Source organism: Marmota flaviventris, chromosome 18 (assembly GCF_047511675.1).
Source record: "Marmota flaviventris isolate mMarFla1 chromosome 18, mMarFla1.hap1, whole genome shotgun sequence".
Classification (NCBI taxonomy): Eukaryota; Metazoa; Chordata; class Mammalia; order Rodentia; family Sciuridae; genus Marmota; species Marmota flaviventris.
Window position 1 is genome coordinate 57,246,175 of NC_092515.1, and position 16,834 is coordinate 57,263,008.

General features: G+C 39.7%; 1 protein-coding gene and 1 long non-coding RNA gene across 2 annotated transcripts in view; one reads left to right on the top strand and one right to left on the bottom strand.

The window, feature by feature from the left end:
* Positions 1-3,580: 3,580 nt before the first annotated feature.
* On the bottom strand, positions 3,581-14,162 carry Gcsh (glycine cleavage system protein H). Its single transcript, XM_027933327.2, has 5 exons — positions 13,940-14,162; positions 11,191-11,270; positions 10,004-10,067; positions 5,020-5,151; positions 3,581-4,166 (listed from the first exon to the last, which is right to left on the bottom strand). The coding sequence occupies exons 1-5, from the start codon at positions 14,085-14,087 to the stop codon at positions 4,069-4,071; spliced, it is 522 nt and encodes a 173-aa protein (XP_027789128.2). The 5' UTR covers positions 14,088-14,162; the 3' UTR covers positions 3,581-4,068.
* The window catches only part of LOC139702641 (uncharacterized), a 35,288-nt gene continuing 26,372 nt past the window's right edge, over positions 7,919-16,834 (top strand). The window contains exons 1-2 of the long non-coding RNA XR_011705212.1: positions 7,919-8,321; positions 10,373-10,482. This is a non-coding gene — a long non-coding RNA (uncharacterized lncRNA). The remainder of the gene's footprint in view (positions 8,322-10,372; positions 10,483-16,834) is intronic.

The window sequence follows — 16,834 nt, forward strand, 5'->3', positions numbered from 1 at the left end:
ATTCTTTATTCTGACATATTTATAGTCAAGACTTACTTTAAGTAAGTCTGTTATAGCTTTCGGCAACAACAACAACAAATATATATATATATATATATATATATATATATATATATATATATATATATATATACAACAAATATATATATATATATATATATATATATATATATAGGCTAAACAGTTAAATTTTTCCTAATAATTCTTTATTCCTACTCTGTTGACAAATATTTTAGTAAAATATTAAGCAAAAAATATTATTAGAAGTGTATCAGAATGAAATAGACAAAGCTTTTCCTCTCCTCCATTAATGTATGTATGTGTATGTATTATATTGCTAAAATGAGGTAGATTCAGCCATAATTACATTTTTTCATGAATGTCAGTTATCTTAACAAAAATATGAAGATGCAAATGGAAGCAGTTTTGTTATCAGTGTCTCAAACTTAAAAACTTTTTACATCAAAATTCACATAGTAATCATTAACCAAAAAATATTTTAATGTTCTTTCAACTGACAATTTGCTTTGTCCTCCTTCAACTTTCTTAAAAACAGAATTTGGATCCACCTGACTAGCAGGATTTGTTATCCAGTCATAAAGCTACTTTCTCAGTTGTTTGTTTTGCTTTTGCTTTTGTGGCATTGGAAATTGAACCCACAGGTGCTGTACCATGGAACTACATCCCCTGCCCTTTTTTGTTTTGAGGCAAGGTCTTGTGGATAGTCTCAAACTTGAGTTCCTCCCACCTCAGCCTCCCAAATAACAGTGATTGCAGGTGTTTCTTTCTCAGTTTGGGGGACGTTACCAAAAGTCTTTAACTAAATTTAATGTATGACCACTAATTAAACAACTTTACTGAAAGGACATTCTCTTAGGTACATGTGAAAATTTAAAGATCTGGAAACTGATTTCCTTCATAGTAAGTGTGCCTGTATGCCCCTGTTTGAAATCTTCTGTAATTACTGTTGAAATCCAGAAGGCAAAAGCCTGAAAGCATAATTGATGAGAAATGTTAAAGGAGAGTAATTAGCTAATGATTATTCCAAAAACAAGTAGAACTCTAGCAAAAGGGATGTTTCAAAGACAAAACTATGAGTGGACCTAGGAAAATCTTGGTGTGCAGGAGAGATAAAGACAAGGAGTATATGGGAACTTTATTTTCTACTGACTTTTGCTGTGAAACTAAAAAATGTTCTAATAAAATCTATTTAAAGAAGGGGGGGAAGACAGATGGGTACTTGCTCAACAGTAAAGCCTTGTTGCACAGAAGAATTTAATCCCAATGGAAAGGGTCCCCTCTGAGATGGAAGGCATGTGTGATTAGATCTTAAAAACTACATGACTGTTGAGTAGTAATGAAGACACTTATAGCTAGGACTTTTTTTTTTCCCCCCTTCAGTGCTGAGGTTCAAACCCAGGATCTCTCACATACTAGGTAAGCACTCTACTATGGAATGACATACCCAGACTCCTAAAAAACACTATTTTAAGTGTATTTTTTTAACTTAGGATGGGCTGTACTCTTACAAGCAGCCCCAGAAAAACAGCAAAACTTGGGGGGAAAGAATAAGAAATTGTGATGTGCTGATGAATGGAGTTGTACTGGTCTGAAAAACGAGCCTCACTTCCATACAGGGTCTGTGCGAGTACCCTCTAGTGGTGTCACTAAAGCCTGATGCTGTAAGCCTCTAAAGCACCTGAGAAGTGATATGAAAAATTTTAACACAGGGCAACCTACTTCATTTCTGAAGATTTCATATTACTAGAAAGCATTTATCAAGGCCTTTATTAAGGTGCTCTGCTAAGGCCAAAACATTAGAGGAGTTTGAGGTCAGGGAAATAAAATTCTATTAATTTAGTCAATTTGAAGGGCCAAAGCCTGGATTTTGAGGGTCTTAAGTGTAGCTCAATAGTAGAGTTCTTGCCTACCATGGTAAGGCAAAAAACAAAAGTCTATTTTTGGTGTCACAAATTAATGACAATGAAATTGGCTTCATAGTTAAGTAAAAAAACAAGTTGCTCTGTTTTCTGCTCTTTGAAAGTTGTTTGTGTCCTTAGGAAGGGATGGGAGTGATTGCTCACTTCTTTCAGAAATGATAGTCAAGATTGGCCATTTCTGCTTCCCAGTGTTAGAATATCCCTTCTCTACCCCCATTCCCATTTAAGTATTTTTATATAGTGGTGTATCACCTGTCCTAAATGCCAGAAGTGTTTCAGGTTTCTTTGGATTCTGGAATATTTGCATATGCATAATGAGATTGTTGGTGATAGAACCCAAGCCTAAACATGATATTCATTATACATAGCCTGAAGGTAATCAGGTATTTTTAGTGTCCCTGCATTTTGGCTGCCTTCCATCACATGAGATCAGATGTGAAATTCCCCAGTTTAGCATCATTAGCATTCACAAAGATCCAGATTTTGAAACATTTTGGATCTTCTTAAGATTAGGGAAGCTCAACCTGTAGTTAACATAGCTAAGGGACTGTCGAAAAGTAGACCAAGACAGATGAAAACCCTTACCATCACGACCCAAATATTTGACAGATCTCTTATCTCTATCACCTTCTTATCTTTGAAGTGGTGGACATAAAGGCTAGTCCTACCTAACTCTGATGGTTGTAAAGATCAAAGGTAATATATTAGATCACTTTCGATATAATTATTATTCATCCCTATTTCCAAAGCAGATTAATTAACCTGGTAATTTCATAAGAGAAACAAGGAGACAATCATTCAGGACTCGGGTACTTCCTTGATAAGGCACACTTGGCCTTAAGCACAGTTTGGAAAAGAATGTTTTTTCTGCTGAGAAGCAAAGAAACTATATTTACCCACCCAGTTTCTCCAAGTTCTCATATTTGCTATTACCACCAGGTTGTAGTAACTAAATGTGTCCTTTTCCCTGTAGTAAAAGGGGAAATAGAGGAGGTGTCTGCTTGTGCCTTATGCATATATATTTATTTATACATATATAACCTGCCCCGCCCCAAGTCAGCATTTTACAATTGACTAAATTGGAGGGTATATGCTATGTTAGTCATCTGAAAATACCATTTGGTACTCAAAATATGCTTAAGCTCCAAAGAGTATTCAGTCAGTCAACGCCTGAGCCCATAAAGCTCCACCATGTCCACTTCTATTCCTATTACTGAAGTGGAAACCTTTGAATATGGTTAAACTTCTTAAAGACACCATGTGCTACGCAGATCAAAATTTCCTCCTTCCCTTGTTTTTCCTCTTCTAACCTAATATGATGAAAAACGACAAAAGTTAAGTGTTAAATGCTATCAAGCAATTAAATTTTCACTTCAGAAAAAAACTGATTTGTAACTAAAAGGAAAATTTCCCTTAAACCTTTCATTGTTATAGCTTAAATATTTTTTTCAAAAAAAAAGTTTCCAGGGCTGGGGATGTAGCTCATTGATAGATGGTGCATGCTTAGCCTGCTCAAGGCCCTGGTTTGATCTCCAGCACCACAGAAAAAGAAAAAAGACTTTGCAGAAGTTGAAAGGACCATTTTCACAAATAATAGCAGAGTCACTAAATGGAATATTAATGTCAAAACAAAAACATGATTAATGAAGTTGAATATTTTATTTCTTATTTTGTTGCAAGCTGCTGTTTCAGTGTATAAAAATAACACCAGTGAATGCAGTACATTATAAAATTAAGACAGTACTGTTCTTCTGACACTGTACAACACACACTTTCCCCTATGTCCAGTTTTTTTCAAATGGAAGATCATTAAGTATATTGTCCCAGATCCAGGGATGGATGTAAGCACGTTACAGTATTATATTGGCTTATAACAAGATTATCCTTGAATTACATACTTTTTTATAAGTATTTTTACCACAGATAATTTCATGAATTCTGATATCAACCTAGTGCCTACTCTAAAAATCATAAGGAATTGTAAAAAAGATGCATATTGTGTTTATCGGCAGTCATTGGGAAGTTAAGGGGTATCTTCTTCCAGTAGCATTGTTAAGAGTAGTTTTTAAGTCTTCTATTAGACAACTGCTTGCAGTTATTCCACACTAGATTATTTAGGGTGCCATTTTCACTCCTCAATAGATTTTACATATTTCTCATATGCTTCTTCGCTCATTAGGTCATCTAGTTCTGAAGGGTCACTCAGTGTCATCTTTATCAGCCAACCTGCAACCAAAACAAAAAGCTTACATTCCAAATTGCTTTTTTTTTTTTTTAATATTTATTTTTTTAGTTTTAGGTGGACCCATTATCTTTATTTTATTTTTATGTGGCTGAGGATCAACCCAGTGCGCCTCAGGCATGCTAGGCAAGCACTCTACCACTAAGCCACAACCCAGCCCCTAAATTACCTTTTTAAAAGGTCAAATTCACTCAATATGTAAATTTCTGAGTGCCTCTAGTATACTAGATCAATTGCTTGAATTAATCCAATGTACACAAATAATACATTATTTATGGAACTTTTTTTTGTACCAGAGACTGAACCCAGGGGGACTCAACCACTAAGCTACATCCCCAGCCTTTTTATTTTTTGAGACAGGGTCTTACTAAGTTGCTTAGATCCTCACTAAGTTGTTGGGACTGGCTTTGAACTTGTGATTCTCCTGCACTAAGAATTAATATATTTGTATATTATAATTGGAAAGAATTTACAGCCAGAATAGAGTATACCATGATAAATTAAAAACTCTTAGATTATAAGAAGCATGAACAACTGACATTTAAAACTATAAATACAGGATTCAAATATGTAAGGCCAGGTATGTCTTTCTTTAATAAAAGATAGACCCATACTGTACCTGCTGCAGTTAAAGGCATCAAAAAGCAGCAGAAAGAAGGGTGAGATGGCAGGCAAAGAACCACAACCTAATCCTAAATTTGCCATTTACTGGCTGCATGCTCCTGACAGGAAAATTGGGGAGAGGAAGGAGCTCAATTCATCTATAAAATGGAGAAAACTGCTACTAAGCACACACTTCATTAGATTATTAGGATAAAAATGTAAGAAACAACTTACCATCTTCGTAACAAGATTTGTTCACAAGCCCTGGGTTTTCTGCAAGTGCCTCATTAATTTCAGTTACTTCTCCTGATAGAGGAGAATAGAGTTCACTGGCAGCTTTCACACTTTCCAAAGCACCAAACTCATCTAAATGGAGAAAAATTTTTTAAATATTAAACGTCAAGTCAAAGACTTGAAAATACAAAATATGGAGAAATGGTCATCTCTCCTAAAATCGTGATTTTTAAAAATTTTACATTTCACCTGGCATGGTGGCACATGCCTGTATTCCCAGCTCCTGGGGGCTGAGGCAAGAGGATCACAAGTTGGAGGCCAGCCTCAGCAACTTAGCAATACTCTGTCTCAAAAGGGGCAGGGGATGTAGCTCAGTGGTACAGTATCCCTGGTTCAATCCCCAGTACCAAAAAAAAAAAAACTTTAATTTCTTTAATTGGAAAAAAAAAACACATAGGTTTTGTCATGTTCATAACTCCTATTAGAAGGTATAAATACCCTCAATAAAGTGAACCTATCTGTCCTGGACACTGAAAATAACAAATGATGATTTTATCTGAATACCAGATGTGTTTATGATGTTCAGTAAAACTCAATTTTCTTTGACTGACTATGTCTCAGAAAAAAGAAAAAACCTTAGGAGTTCCAGTAATGCTGAAGCACCCCATATCAGACCACACTATATGAGAGCAATCAGAAAGGTACCAAACTAGGTGAGATCTCACTCCCACACAGTGTGACTGCACATGCAAAGAGACAGTTTGTTCGGCAGAGGGGTCAGAGGAGAGTGTAGAGCTGCCAGAGTGGCTGGGAATTGGGGGCTGAAACCGTAGGAGGAACGGAATCACAGTAAAAAGATAAAGGCATTAACAGGAATGGATCCCAAAATAACCCATATGCTGGAATTAGCAGAGAAACTTCAAGTAGCTCTTAGGAAGTTGCTCAGAGACAGTCTTTATTGCAGTGAGGGAATATGAGGAAGAATACTTGCAATGGAAAATTTTATATGGAGGCTCTAGAAATGGAAAGTCTAATACCTAAAATAGAACACTCAACACAGAGAACTAATAGCAGACTGGGGACAACAGAAGAAAAGACCAATGAAGGTGAAGAGAAAAATCAACCGAAATTAACCACGCTAAAGTTACCAGAGCCAGGGGCTAGGGTTGTGGCTCAGTGGTAGTGTGCTTGCCTAGCAAGCATAAGGCACTAGGTTCGATCCTCAGCAGCACCACATAAAAATAAAATAAAGTCCATCAACAACTAGAAAAATATTAAGAAAAAAAAAAAGTTACTAGAGCCAAAAGGGCCTGTGGGACATATCAGATGATCCAGCAAACATACAACTGAACTCACAAGAGGAGGGAATTAGGAAAAAAATAAAAGCAGAAATAATGACCAAAATAAATCTCCAAATTTGATACTCAAAGGAGAAAGACAGAATAGCTGACTTTTCATCCCAAAAAACAGAAGCCAGCCAACAATGGAATGAAAACTATGAAGCCCTGGGGACAGGGAGGGAGAATCTGTCACCAGGAATTCCATACAAAGCAAAAATATCCTTCAAGAATAGATGCAAAGGGATAGGAATAGGAAAGACAGTGGAATGAATATGGCCTAACTTTCCTATGTACTTATGTGAATACACCACAGTGAATCTCAACATTGTGTACATCCACAAGTCTGGGATCCTAATAAGAATAAGATAAAGTCCATGTTTGTATAAATATGTCAAAATAGACTACTGTCATATATAACTAAAAAACATAAAAACTTTTAAAAAGATTGGAAAAATCTATGTGTGTATATATATATATGAATATACCAGTGAATTTCATCTTTATGTATATCTATAGAATAAATAAAAGGCCAAAAATAAAATAAATGAAGCAAAGAGTTTTTCAGATAAATAAGGAGGCATAAGCACATCCTCACTTCAAGAAATACTACAATTTCTTGCGCTGAATGTGATAACAAGATGACACCTCAAATCTACAGTGAGGAGAGAAGGTGTTACAACTGGTAAATATGAATAAATACAAAACACATTCTTCTTAATTTCTATACAAGGCACTCTATTGTTTAAAGCAAAAACTATAATACCATGTTGTAGAGCGTATTGCATCTGTTAATGCAGAACACTGAACAGCACAGTGAATGGACAGGAAAGTCACTGTCCTAAATGTCTGACATGCTATGTGAAGTGATGTATCACCTCTAAATAAACTGCGATAATATGACATACTGTGAGCAACTGTTGAATAGTACAAAGAGGTATACTCTAAAAACCAGTGGAGGCCAGCTGTAGTAGCACACCTATAATACCAGAAACTCAGGAGGCTGAGGCAGAAGGTTCGAGGCCAGCCTCAGCAACTTAGCAAGACCCTGTCTCCAAATTTAATTTTAAAAAGGACTGGGGATATAGTTCAGTGGTAAAGCACCCCTGGGTTCAATCCCCACTACAAAAAAAAAAAAAAAAAAATTAAAACAAAATGGAAAAAATAAAATCCAACACCAAAATTTAGAAAGGCAAAAGAACAGGACAAAATGAAAGCAAAGACCTAAACTCAAATATATCAGTATTACAGTAAAATGACTAAATAATCATCAAAAGGCAGATGTCAGATGGACAAGAAAATAAGACCAAACTATAAGCCGTCTTTAAGGAACACACTTGAAAGTTAGCATAGCAACATTAAGAACAAAGAGCTAGGCATGTAGCTCCATTGGTGGAGTGTTTGCCTAGGCCCTGGGATCAATCCCAGTACTGTAAAAAAATCAATGTAGACTTCAAAACAAGAATTTACCAGAGATAAAAAGGGACATTTTTTTCAGGCTGGGGTTGTGGCTCAGCAGTAGAGCACTCACCTAGCATGTGTGAGGCCCTAAGTTCAGTTCAATCCTTAGCACCCCATAAAAATAAATAAATAAAATAAAGGTATTGTGTCCAACTACAACTAAAAAAATAAAAAGGGGGCATTTTTTAAAACAGCAAATGGATCAACTCATCAGCAAGACTAAGAATCTTTTATTAAAAGTGCATATAACTATTTCTAACTCTCTCTGCTTCCCACTGCCACGAGCTGAGCAACCTTCCTTCTCCATACCCTTCCACCAAGAAGTTCTGCTTGGAGCCAGCCATCTATGGACTAAACCTCTGAAAACAGCATGTGTGGTTCCAGGCAGTGAAGAAAGGGAAAGAAAGTCAGCTGGGACAAGAATTACCCAGAACCCTGAACAAACTGGGCCCTGATGATCAATAGTTCTACTCGGTGAATGTGGATTACAGCAAACTGAAGAAAGTAGGTCCAGATTTTGAAATGAAGTGTTTCCCTATAAAGCAGCTTAGAATGCAGATCTTTCAGAAGCCATCCACACAATTTTCTACTTAACCAGGAATTAAGTGGGAAGTTGATCTGTTGGTGTAAGGACAGTTTGAACAGTACCATCAATCAACTGAAAGCTAACCCTTACCCCACCATGATATGAGATGAGGCCTCTGGCAAGAGGAACCCTTGGGAATGGGCTAAGTGTTCCTATAAAAGGGACCCCCAAAAGTTCTCTCCCTTTCTTTATGCCTTATAAGGTTACCAGAAGATAGCAATCTGCAGCCCAGACAAGGCCTCACCCAGACCAAACCATGCTGTTACCTGATCTCAGATTTCCAGCCTCCAGAACTTACAAACTATAATACAGTTCTGATACGCATAAGCATCCTCATCTGTGGTACAGTTTACAATAGCCCAAACTAAGATATTCAATAAACAAACAATGCAGTCTTTTTAAGTACACATGAAACACTAAGATCATATGCTGAACCATAATGTAAGTCACAGCTTCAGAAATTAAAATCTTACACAGTATGTTCCTTTACTACAACAAATTTAAGTTTAAAATTAGTAACAATGAGCGATCTAGAAAAACTTCAAATATTTAAAAATAAACATACTTTCAAATAATTTGTGGCTCAAAGAAATCAGATGGGAAATTTAAAGATACTTTGATTGAAATAAGTGATAATGAGAATACATCATCAAAATTTGTGGGATTTTTAAAAATAGTGCTTAGAAGGAAATTAGCATCTTGTGGCACACACATGTAATCCTAGCAACTTGATGACTCCCTGTCTTAAAATAAAAATTTTTTTATAAAGGGCAGGGGATGTAGCTCAATGGTCAGGTGGTCAAATACCCCTGGATTCAATCCCCACTACAAAAAAAAAAGAGATTATCATCTTCATAGCATTTTGAGGTTTTATGTTAACAATCAATGAATGGCCTGGGTGCTCAAAACACTAGAAAATAAACAAAAGGCAATTTCTTCCCCCCGCCACTTCTCTTGTGTGTGTGTATGTGGTAGTGGAATAAGCCAGGGGCACTCTAGCACTGAGTTGTACCCCCCGCCTTCCTTTTTTTTCATTCTTGAGACAGGACCTCACTAAATTGCTTAGGCTGGCCTCAAATTTGCAATCCTCCCACCTCAGCCTCCCAAGTCATGGGATTATAGGTGTGTGCCACCTGGACCCCCAGCCCCTGTTAAACTTAATAAACTTCAGCAAAATTATACAGTACCAATCCACACGTGTAGAGGTGAGGAGGGTGGCATTAAGAGCCATTTCCCTCTCTTTCTGCCTTTCATTATCAAGTCTCAAAATTCTCCTTCTCACCATCCCTTACAGCTAGTCGGGACAAAACAACCCAGACCTGCCTGGTAAAATGTGAGAAAGCCTCTGCTGAGATTTCTGGTCGAGACATTCTTTCTCAAAAAAAACAAAGGAGACCCTGTCCCTCTTCGGACTCTCGAAACACTGAGGCAGAAAGGTTCACCAAGTGGAGGTGTCCTTAATGGCTCTCAGTGAACTAACCCTGTGTCCACCTATCCCCAGCCTTTATGAAACAACAAACCGCTTAGGTGTTCAGGTAAAGACAGACAATGAAAATTCATGGCATGATTTGTGACATTCCAAGATGAGAAAAACTCTTACCTTGTTTTTTCAATTTTGTTCCAACTTCAGGCAGACTACAATAAACAACATCTCCCAGAGCTTCCTAAAAAACAAAAACACAAAAAACTCTTTGTCATCAAATTAAATTCCCCAGTAAGTAGGGACAAAACACTGAATTCCCTGTAATTCAGGCAACATATTTTTACACCCAGGAGACTAGATTCTTTGGTCTTCCTCTCAACCCTTTAAAAGTGTGCAATCTGTTCTTCATTCAGAAGCTGCACTGCAACGGGCCACCCACCAGCCAAATCTGGCCCCTCACCTGAAGTGACCCCCAGCACAATCTATGTGCTACAAATAGTTACTAGCTCTTCTCAGCACTAACAGACTGCTTTCCCACCTCTGCAGCTCTACTTAGGCCATGATCCCTACTGCTCGAGCTGTATCCTACTCACTGGATCTGTGGACCACAGTCCTAGGAGACATGGACTCCAGGAAATAAGGCTGCTCTCCATCAGGTGAGTGGACCACAATCCCTGGCAGTACCTGGAAACCCCTTCCACCTATTGTTTACTATGCCGTTTCCATGTGGGTGACTTTCATGGATAAACTCCAGGAGGCAAGGACAGCATCTTACACAGTATTTCCCAAACACTCTGTGCTGCACCCCATGGTACACAGATATGCTGATAAAGTCAGTGACTCTCGATACCCAAAAATCCATCTAGCATTTCTGAGGAATTGTGTCCTCCCACTTCCTCTTTCTTCTCCTGCCTTGCCCCTTACACAAATCTAATTGAAAGTCACTGTCCCATGCTACTATGAGGTCCGTGGAAATAGGCAAATTAGTAGAGAAAAACTAAATAGGTTTCTATGTGTTAATCTGTGCCTATTTGAGTTTTCCCTCTTCTTTATGGCCCTAGGCCATGTGGGTATCACAGTACCCACAAAATGCTGGCAACCCTCCAACACTTTTGTTTGCTCCTTTTTCTTCTTTCCTTAACTGTTCGATATAAAACCTATGGCCTTCTGGAATAAGGTATGTTTCCTACTCTTAAGCAATAACCCAGGATTTCTTAAAATACCATATACTGACCTAACTAAAGTACACTTTACTTGATTTATCTCTGATTTTCTTCCAAGAGCCTTTTAAAAAGGCTGAAAGTACTATATAAAGTAAGCAAGTTATATGAGAGGACACTATCAAAAATATTTCAAGACAATACCTGTGCAAAATTGCTGATTCCCACTGTTCCAATACCATTTTCTGTAGTAATCCATTCATGTTTCTCTGTGAATTTACGCACTAAAACAGAAGACCAATATTTCAGAAAACCAGCGGCATTGTTTCTTTAAAAGGCCTTACCTTGCTGGTACAGTGATGCACACCTATAATCCCACCTATTATGGACGCTGAAGCAGAAGGATCGCTTGAACCCTAGTGTTCAAGGTCAGCCTGGGCAGCAAAGTGAGACCCCCATATTTGGGGTGTCGGAGACAACAACAAAAGATTTAACCTAAAAAAAAATAATGTGCCACTTTAAGTAGAGTTGACCTAAGACATCTTAACTGAAGCTTAATTATAAGGAATGAAACTGGCCTCCTGGAACAATTATAAATTAAGTTCTTAAAATTCTTTTATCAAATGTCAACCTGCCCTTGAAGAAAGTAGCTACTGCTGTTTAAAGAATACTAGGGTATGGAGTGTAGCTCAGTGGTGGAGTGCTTGCCTAGTAAGTGTGAGGCCTTCAGTGCAATCCCCAGCACTGCAAAAAAGAAAAACTTAAGGCGGATTCTGGGCTACATAGATGGTATATATAGATCTTCGGCTACACATTCAGTTGTCCCTCTTGTCCTGCTACAACTTCAGAACTTTAGATTTTACCAGTTATAAACCCTTACTTTTGAAAGTAACGGCTGGACAAATACAAATGGATGACCTGTCTGAGACTACTGTCCTGGCCATCTTGTCTGATTGTGAAGATAATCTCAGGAGTCAGGTTGTCTGGCAATCACTGAGCAATTGAGCAACTCAAGTGTAGAGGAGGCAGAGCCTTCAAAAGCTCAGTGCACCTAAGGGCACTTATGTCTTTAGCCATAGATTGTTTTTTTTTTTTTTTAACCAGGCATGCTACTTAGGCTAAAAGCAGTGTTAATACAATTCTCCTTTAACCCTTGGACCAACAGGACAGACTAGGTAAATAATTACTTTCTTACTGGCCTTGAAAAAACATGGTTTTTGGCATCAAGAAATCAGGAGTTATAATTCATTAAAATTTTAGATTTTTTTTCCCTTTCCAGGTCATTAGATATGTTTCACATTAAATGTTGGTCAGTTTCTTACTATTTATTTGATGCTTCACTAATATTTAACAGGTAACATTTCTTCAGTGTTCCCTAGTAACAGAAAGTGTGTTCAGCAGTTACAATATTTCCTTTCATTCACCCAATAACTCTGAGGTTAAGTATTGCCTCCACTTTATGAGGAAAACAGATTCAGAGAGGTTGAATCCATATGCCCAAGATCTCACAGCGGATAAGAGGTAGAACCAGAACTGGAAGTTGGATCTATCTGCTTTTAAAAACCTAGATGCAGCAGGACACGGTGGCACACACCCATAATCCAGACTCCAGAGCCTGAGGCAGAAGGATGGCAAATTCCAGGTCAGCCTTATTAACTTTAGTGAAACCCTGTCTCAAATAAAAAATAAAGAAAGGTCTGAGGATGTAGCTTAATGGTAAAGAGCCCCTGGGTTAAATCCTCAGTACCAAAAAAGTAAAAAACTAAAAAACAAACAAATCCAGGTACATTTTACCCCATAATACATACAATTCTTGTGTCAATTAAAAATAATAAACAAAAATTAAAACCTAAGTGCTTAACCAGATAATGGGCATTGATAATTTGGACAATATTTAACTATAGATAACTAGCAACTGCAAACAGCTAGAGATAGTATAAAGAAAATCCGTAGACATGAAAATAAATTGTCTTGAGAAATGCAGTACCATTGTATTCAAGTTGGTAATGCATTGGAATGTGTCACAAATTGTTGAGGGAATATAAATAAGAAATGTGACTATGCTTCCAACTTTCGAGTAAAATGATCAACAAGCCCAGTTCCAACAGATTTGTAAAACAATGAATTCAATGAGACAACAGCCATATTAATCTATGATCCTAAATTAGCAGCCTGAGTTCTTACAAAATGTAGTTAGTCTTGCAAGTATTTGCGCATAAAGAAAGAAAACTGTTTTTTCCACTCGCTAATTGTGCTAAAGCAGCAAAATGGCCAAGCCATTTGTGGGCAGGTTTCCCAGTTATTTCAAGTCCATTTAAGTTAGGTCTTTTTTCAGCCCCAAGGGCTAATACAGACTTTATAACTCGCTATAACTTCTGTAACAGTCCAGAAGACTTTATCTTTCGTTTTTCGTTTTTAGGAGACAGCTGTTTTCAACATTACGCTCATTTTAGCTAGTAAAAATCTAAATCCAGTTTTAATAAGTGCTTCTCCTTAATTTTACTTGGGAGTTCTCAGTAGTGGCCCATGTAGCAAACTAAAGACAAAGTAAAGACCTCCACATTTAGTCTCACAAGAGCACACAAATGCGAGAGTTACTAAAGTCACAAAGAATCTTAGTGATGCCTGCTTAGCTTCTCCAGCACGAGCAGCCAACTCACCTGCGGGAGCTGGCCCATACACCATTACCCGGCTCCTGCAGGCCCCCCCGCCGGCTCCACTTTTTTACCCACGGGACAAAGATCACTAGTGTTTTCTCACGCCTGCTCAAGAGCTAGAGACGCGGCAGGGAAGAGGGAGGCCAGCAACGAGCTGAAGCGCGGGGCAGGGCTCACCCTCGCTCCGCGCCAGGGACTCAGCAGTGGGAGCCCGACGTTCTCCGCGTGCAGCTCAGCCCCGGGAGCGAGCCGAAGGGAGGAAGGCGCCGGCCTGCTCACGTGCCCGCCGCGCTTACCGGAGAGCAGAGTGGATCCGGTGCGGAGCGTCCGAACAGCGCCCGCCCTCACCCGCCAGGGCCGCGGCGGGCAGAGCGCAACGGGCGCAGGGGCTGCAAGCAGGCTGCGGGCCGCAGCTACCGCGCTCCGGACTGCTCGCAGCGCCATATTCGCAAGGGTACAGAGGGTCGCCCGCGGCGCCTCTGCCGCCCTGCGACCCCGGCGGGAGTGGGCTGGTTGGACTGCGCGAGTCATGATTGGGCAGTGCGCAGGGGGGGCGGGAACTCCAGGGGCGTACTCGTCTTCGGATAGGGCAACGACGTATGAGAGAGGCGTGGACATGTGGAAGAGTTTGGAGTCGCGGAAGAGGGGCGGGGACTAGTGTCGAGCAGAGGCCTGGCTGGGCCGCTTGGGCTGGGAGGCAGGTTCTACTGGAGGGGAGTGGCTTCTTCTGGGACATTCTCCGGAGCTGTAGGGCTTGGCCCGCTGGCCCGGCGGCTCCCTGGCCCGCGGAATGCGTGCAGAGCAGCGTCACCGCGGTAGCGGTGATCAAAGCTCCAGATTGGAGATGGTTTTGCTGGGCCGTCTTATTTCCCTGCCCTCGAGTCCTGAGAGGGTAAGGCACCTCCAGTTCCGTTAAAGGATGCGATCCCGCCCTTCTACACAGGAGCAAGGTCATCCAGAGCTGGATTCATTCCAACCCAAAGATGATTATTGGGCATTAGCCAAAGTCGCAGAGACACATGCAGTTCCTCTGACTTTTTTGAAATATTGAAAACAGTTCCGGAGCCCACTTTATTTCCTTACAAGATCCCAAGAGGCCCCAAAGAGACAGGCAGAACCGGGAATATTCCAGAGGGCAAAGAACTTACCAAGAGTCAGGAATGGCTTCTTGGTGGAAGTTGAACTGGAGCCAGTCTCTAACTCAGGAGTGTCCAAAAGGCCAAGCTGAGACTCAGCACGGACAGTTCCTTGCTTAATCAGCCAGCCCTGTGACCAAGTCGTTCTGAGAAAAGCCCAAGTCCTTGTCCAGATTCTAGAGTACAGAAAATAATTAAGTTCTGGGAAAGACCTCAGGTTCAACACAGATTTTATACAGTAGGCCCCATCACCAAAGAAATACTGGAGTCCCTCAGTACCACCAGGTGGGCCCAGGTGGATTTTTGCACTGAGCTGGCCCAGGCCTATAGGAAGGATTGTCAGCACATCGTGCAGAGGCATGCAAGGACTGTCATGCTCCTTTTTTTTTTTTTCCTGAGTAAATTATGGCCACCTATTGAGTCCTTGTTATGTGCCTGGCACTGTGCAAATGTCCTCTTGTTAATCCTTCTCAAACCCCACTCTGGAAGGTATCACTTTCATTTCATAGATGAGTCCTGGAGACTCAGAAAGGTTAAGTAACTTGCCCAAGAGTGGAATGGGAAAGCTTAAGTATAGCTTAAGTAGCTGCTAGGCAGCAGTAGTAGGATTTTACATATAGGCTTCTACTTGCCTCCTTTGGGATACTGACTGGATCACATTGATGGACTGTACATTCCAGATCTTGGCTACCTTTTATAATGTCAGTATTCTCTTTGTATTGTTGTTTTGTCACTAGTCAATGCGGTACAGTGAAGCCCATGCCCTAAATTTCTTATCCTCAACTTGACTAGCTCATTTGGTGGGAAGAAGAAAATTACATAGCAATGAGTGGAACATATCACAGGCCCTTCCACCAAAAAAAAAGTAGCAAATGTGTCTTTTTTTCCCTAACAAGCACTGAGTATAGCAAAAATCCTCACTCACCTCCAACTTGATAATCTTTAACATTCACACCTTGAGTTTTGAAAGTTCATCTAATGCATATTTGGTACAAGCACCTGAAAACAAGGTGATCATTTCTTCTGGGTGTCAGGAGAGTCCCATCCATCTTAGGCTGATAGACATCTTTTCCTCTTAACAGAACTAAAGGAGGTGTCTGTTTGATATTTATAGTCAAGAGGGAAGTGGAGAGTAAATGAGAAAGAGGGAATGAAGAGATGAAGAATTTAAAACTCCAGATGTTAGACCTTTTCTTGTTTGAAACAGGTATCATACATATCTGGATGAGTCTGTACTAGTCTATTGGGAAATGTGTGAAGACCTTGCTATGGGTTATTTGGTCGATCTCTCTGTGTAAATAGTTCATGTTTATACATGATGCAATAAATGGGCCTTTGGGTAATAGAAGATGAAATTCCCAAAGTTCTATGTCTATTGCAAATTATATGACTCTCCGTTTATAAACGATCCTGAGCCTGTGGGTCTGTGGGTTTTGGTTGTCAAGGTAGTAAGATAGGATCCTGATTCAATTGACATGGGATGTCTAAGGTCTCATCCACCTAGAAAACCAGCAGTAGTTCATTGCCAGGGATAAGACAGCCATTTAAGGACCTCATCAAATATGTATTTTTCCTCTTATCGTTCTGCTCTGCCATATTCAGTTTTTCCCCCTATGGCCTCAAGGTAGCTGCCAAAGTTCCACGTATTTTATATCAGACAGTGTCAGCAGCATAGGAACCCTATCTCTGTGAGTCTCTTTATATTAGCAAGGAGACCTCTCCCAAGGTACTCCCAAAGTACCTTAGAGACAGAACTCCATTCACTTTTTACTATCCAGAACCGTCACAATCACATAGCTACCTAAACCACTCACTGTCAAGAGAAATGGTTTACCAAAGCCATGACAAATTAGGGTTTACCTTGAGGTGGCTGCATGAGTTGTGTGGGAGTGAAGCCAAATTTAAAGTCAGGTAGTCAGTGTAGTTAGGTAAATCGGGTCTAATATCGAGTAAGATCCAAAATGGAGGCCATGTTTAGAATGAATTCTGGGAAAAGTTGAACAACTCTTGGAATGTTAATGAAGTCCAGGAAAAGTCCAAGGCCCAGAGCCCATC

Bases quoted from the DNA above. Each gene is read 5' to 3' on its own strand.
- Gcsh (XM_027933327.2), bottom strand. From the start codon at position 14,087: ATGGCGCTGCGAGCAGTCCGGAGCGCGGTAGCTGCGGCCCGCAGCCTG. The intron at 11,271-13,939 runs GTAAGCGCGGCG...CTTCTGTTTTAG, and splicing joins CGGATCCACTCTGCTCTCCG to TGCGTAAATTCACAGAGAAA. The intron at 10,068-11,190 runs GTATTGTCTTGA...TTTGTTTTTTAG, and splicing joins GAATCAGCAATTTTGCACAG to GAAGCTCTGGGAGATGTTGT.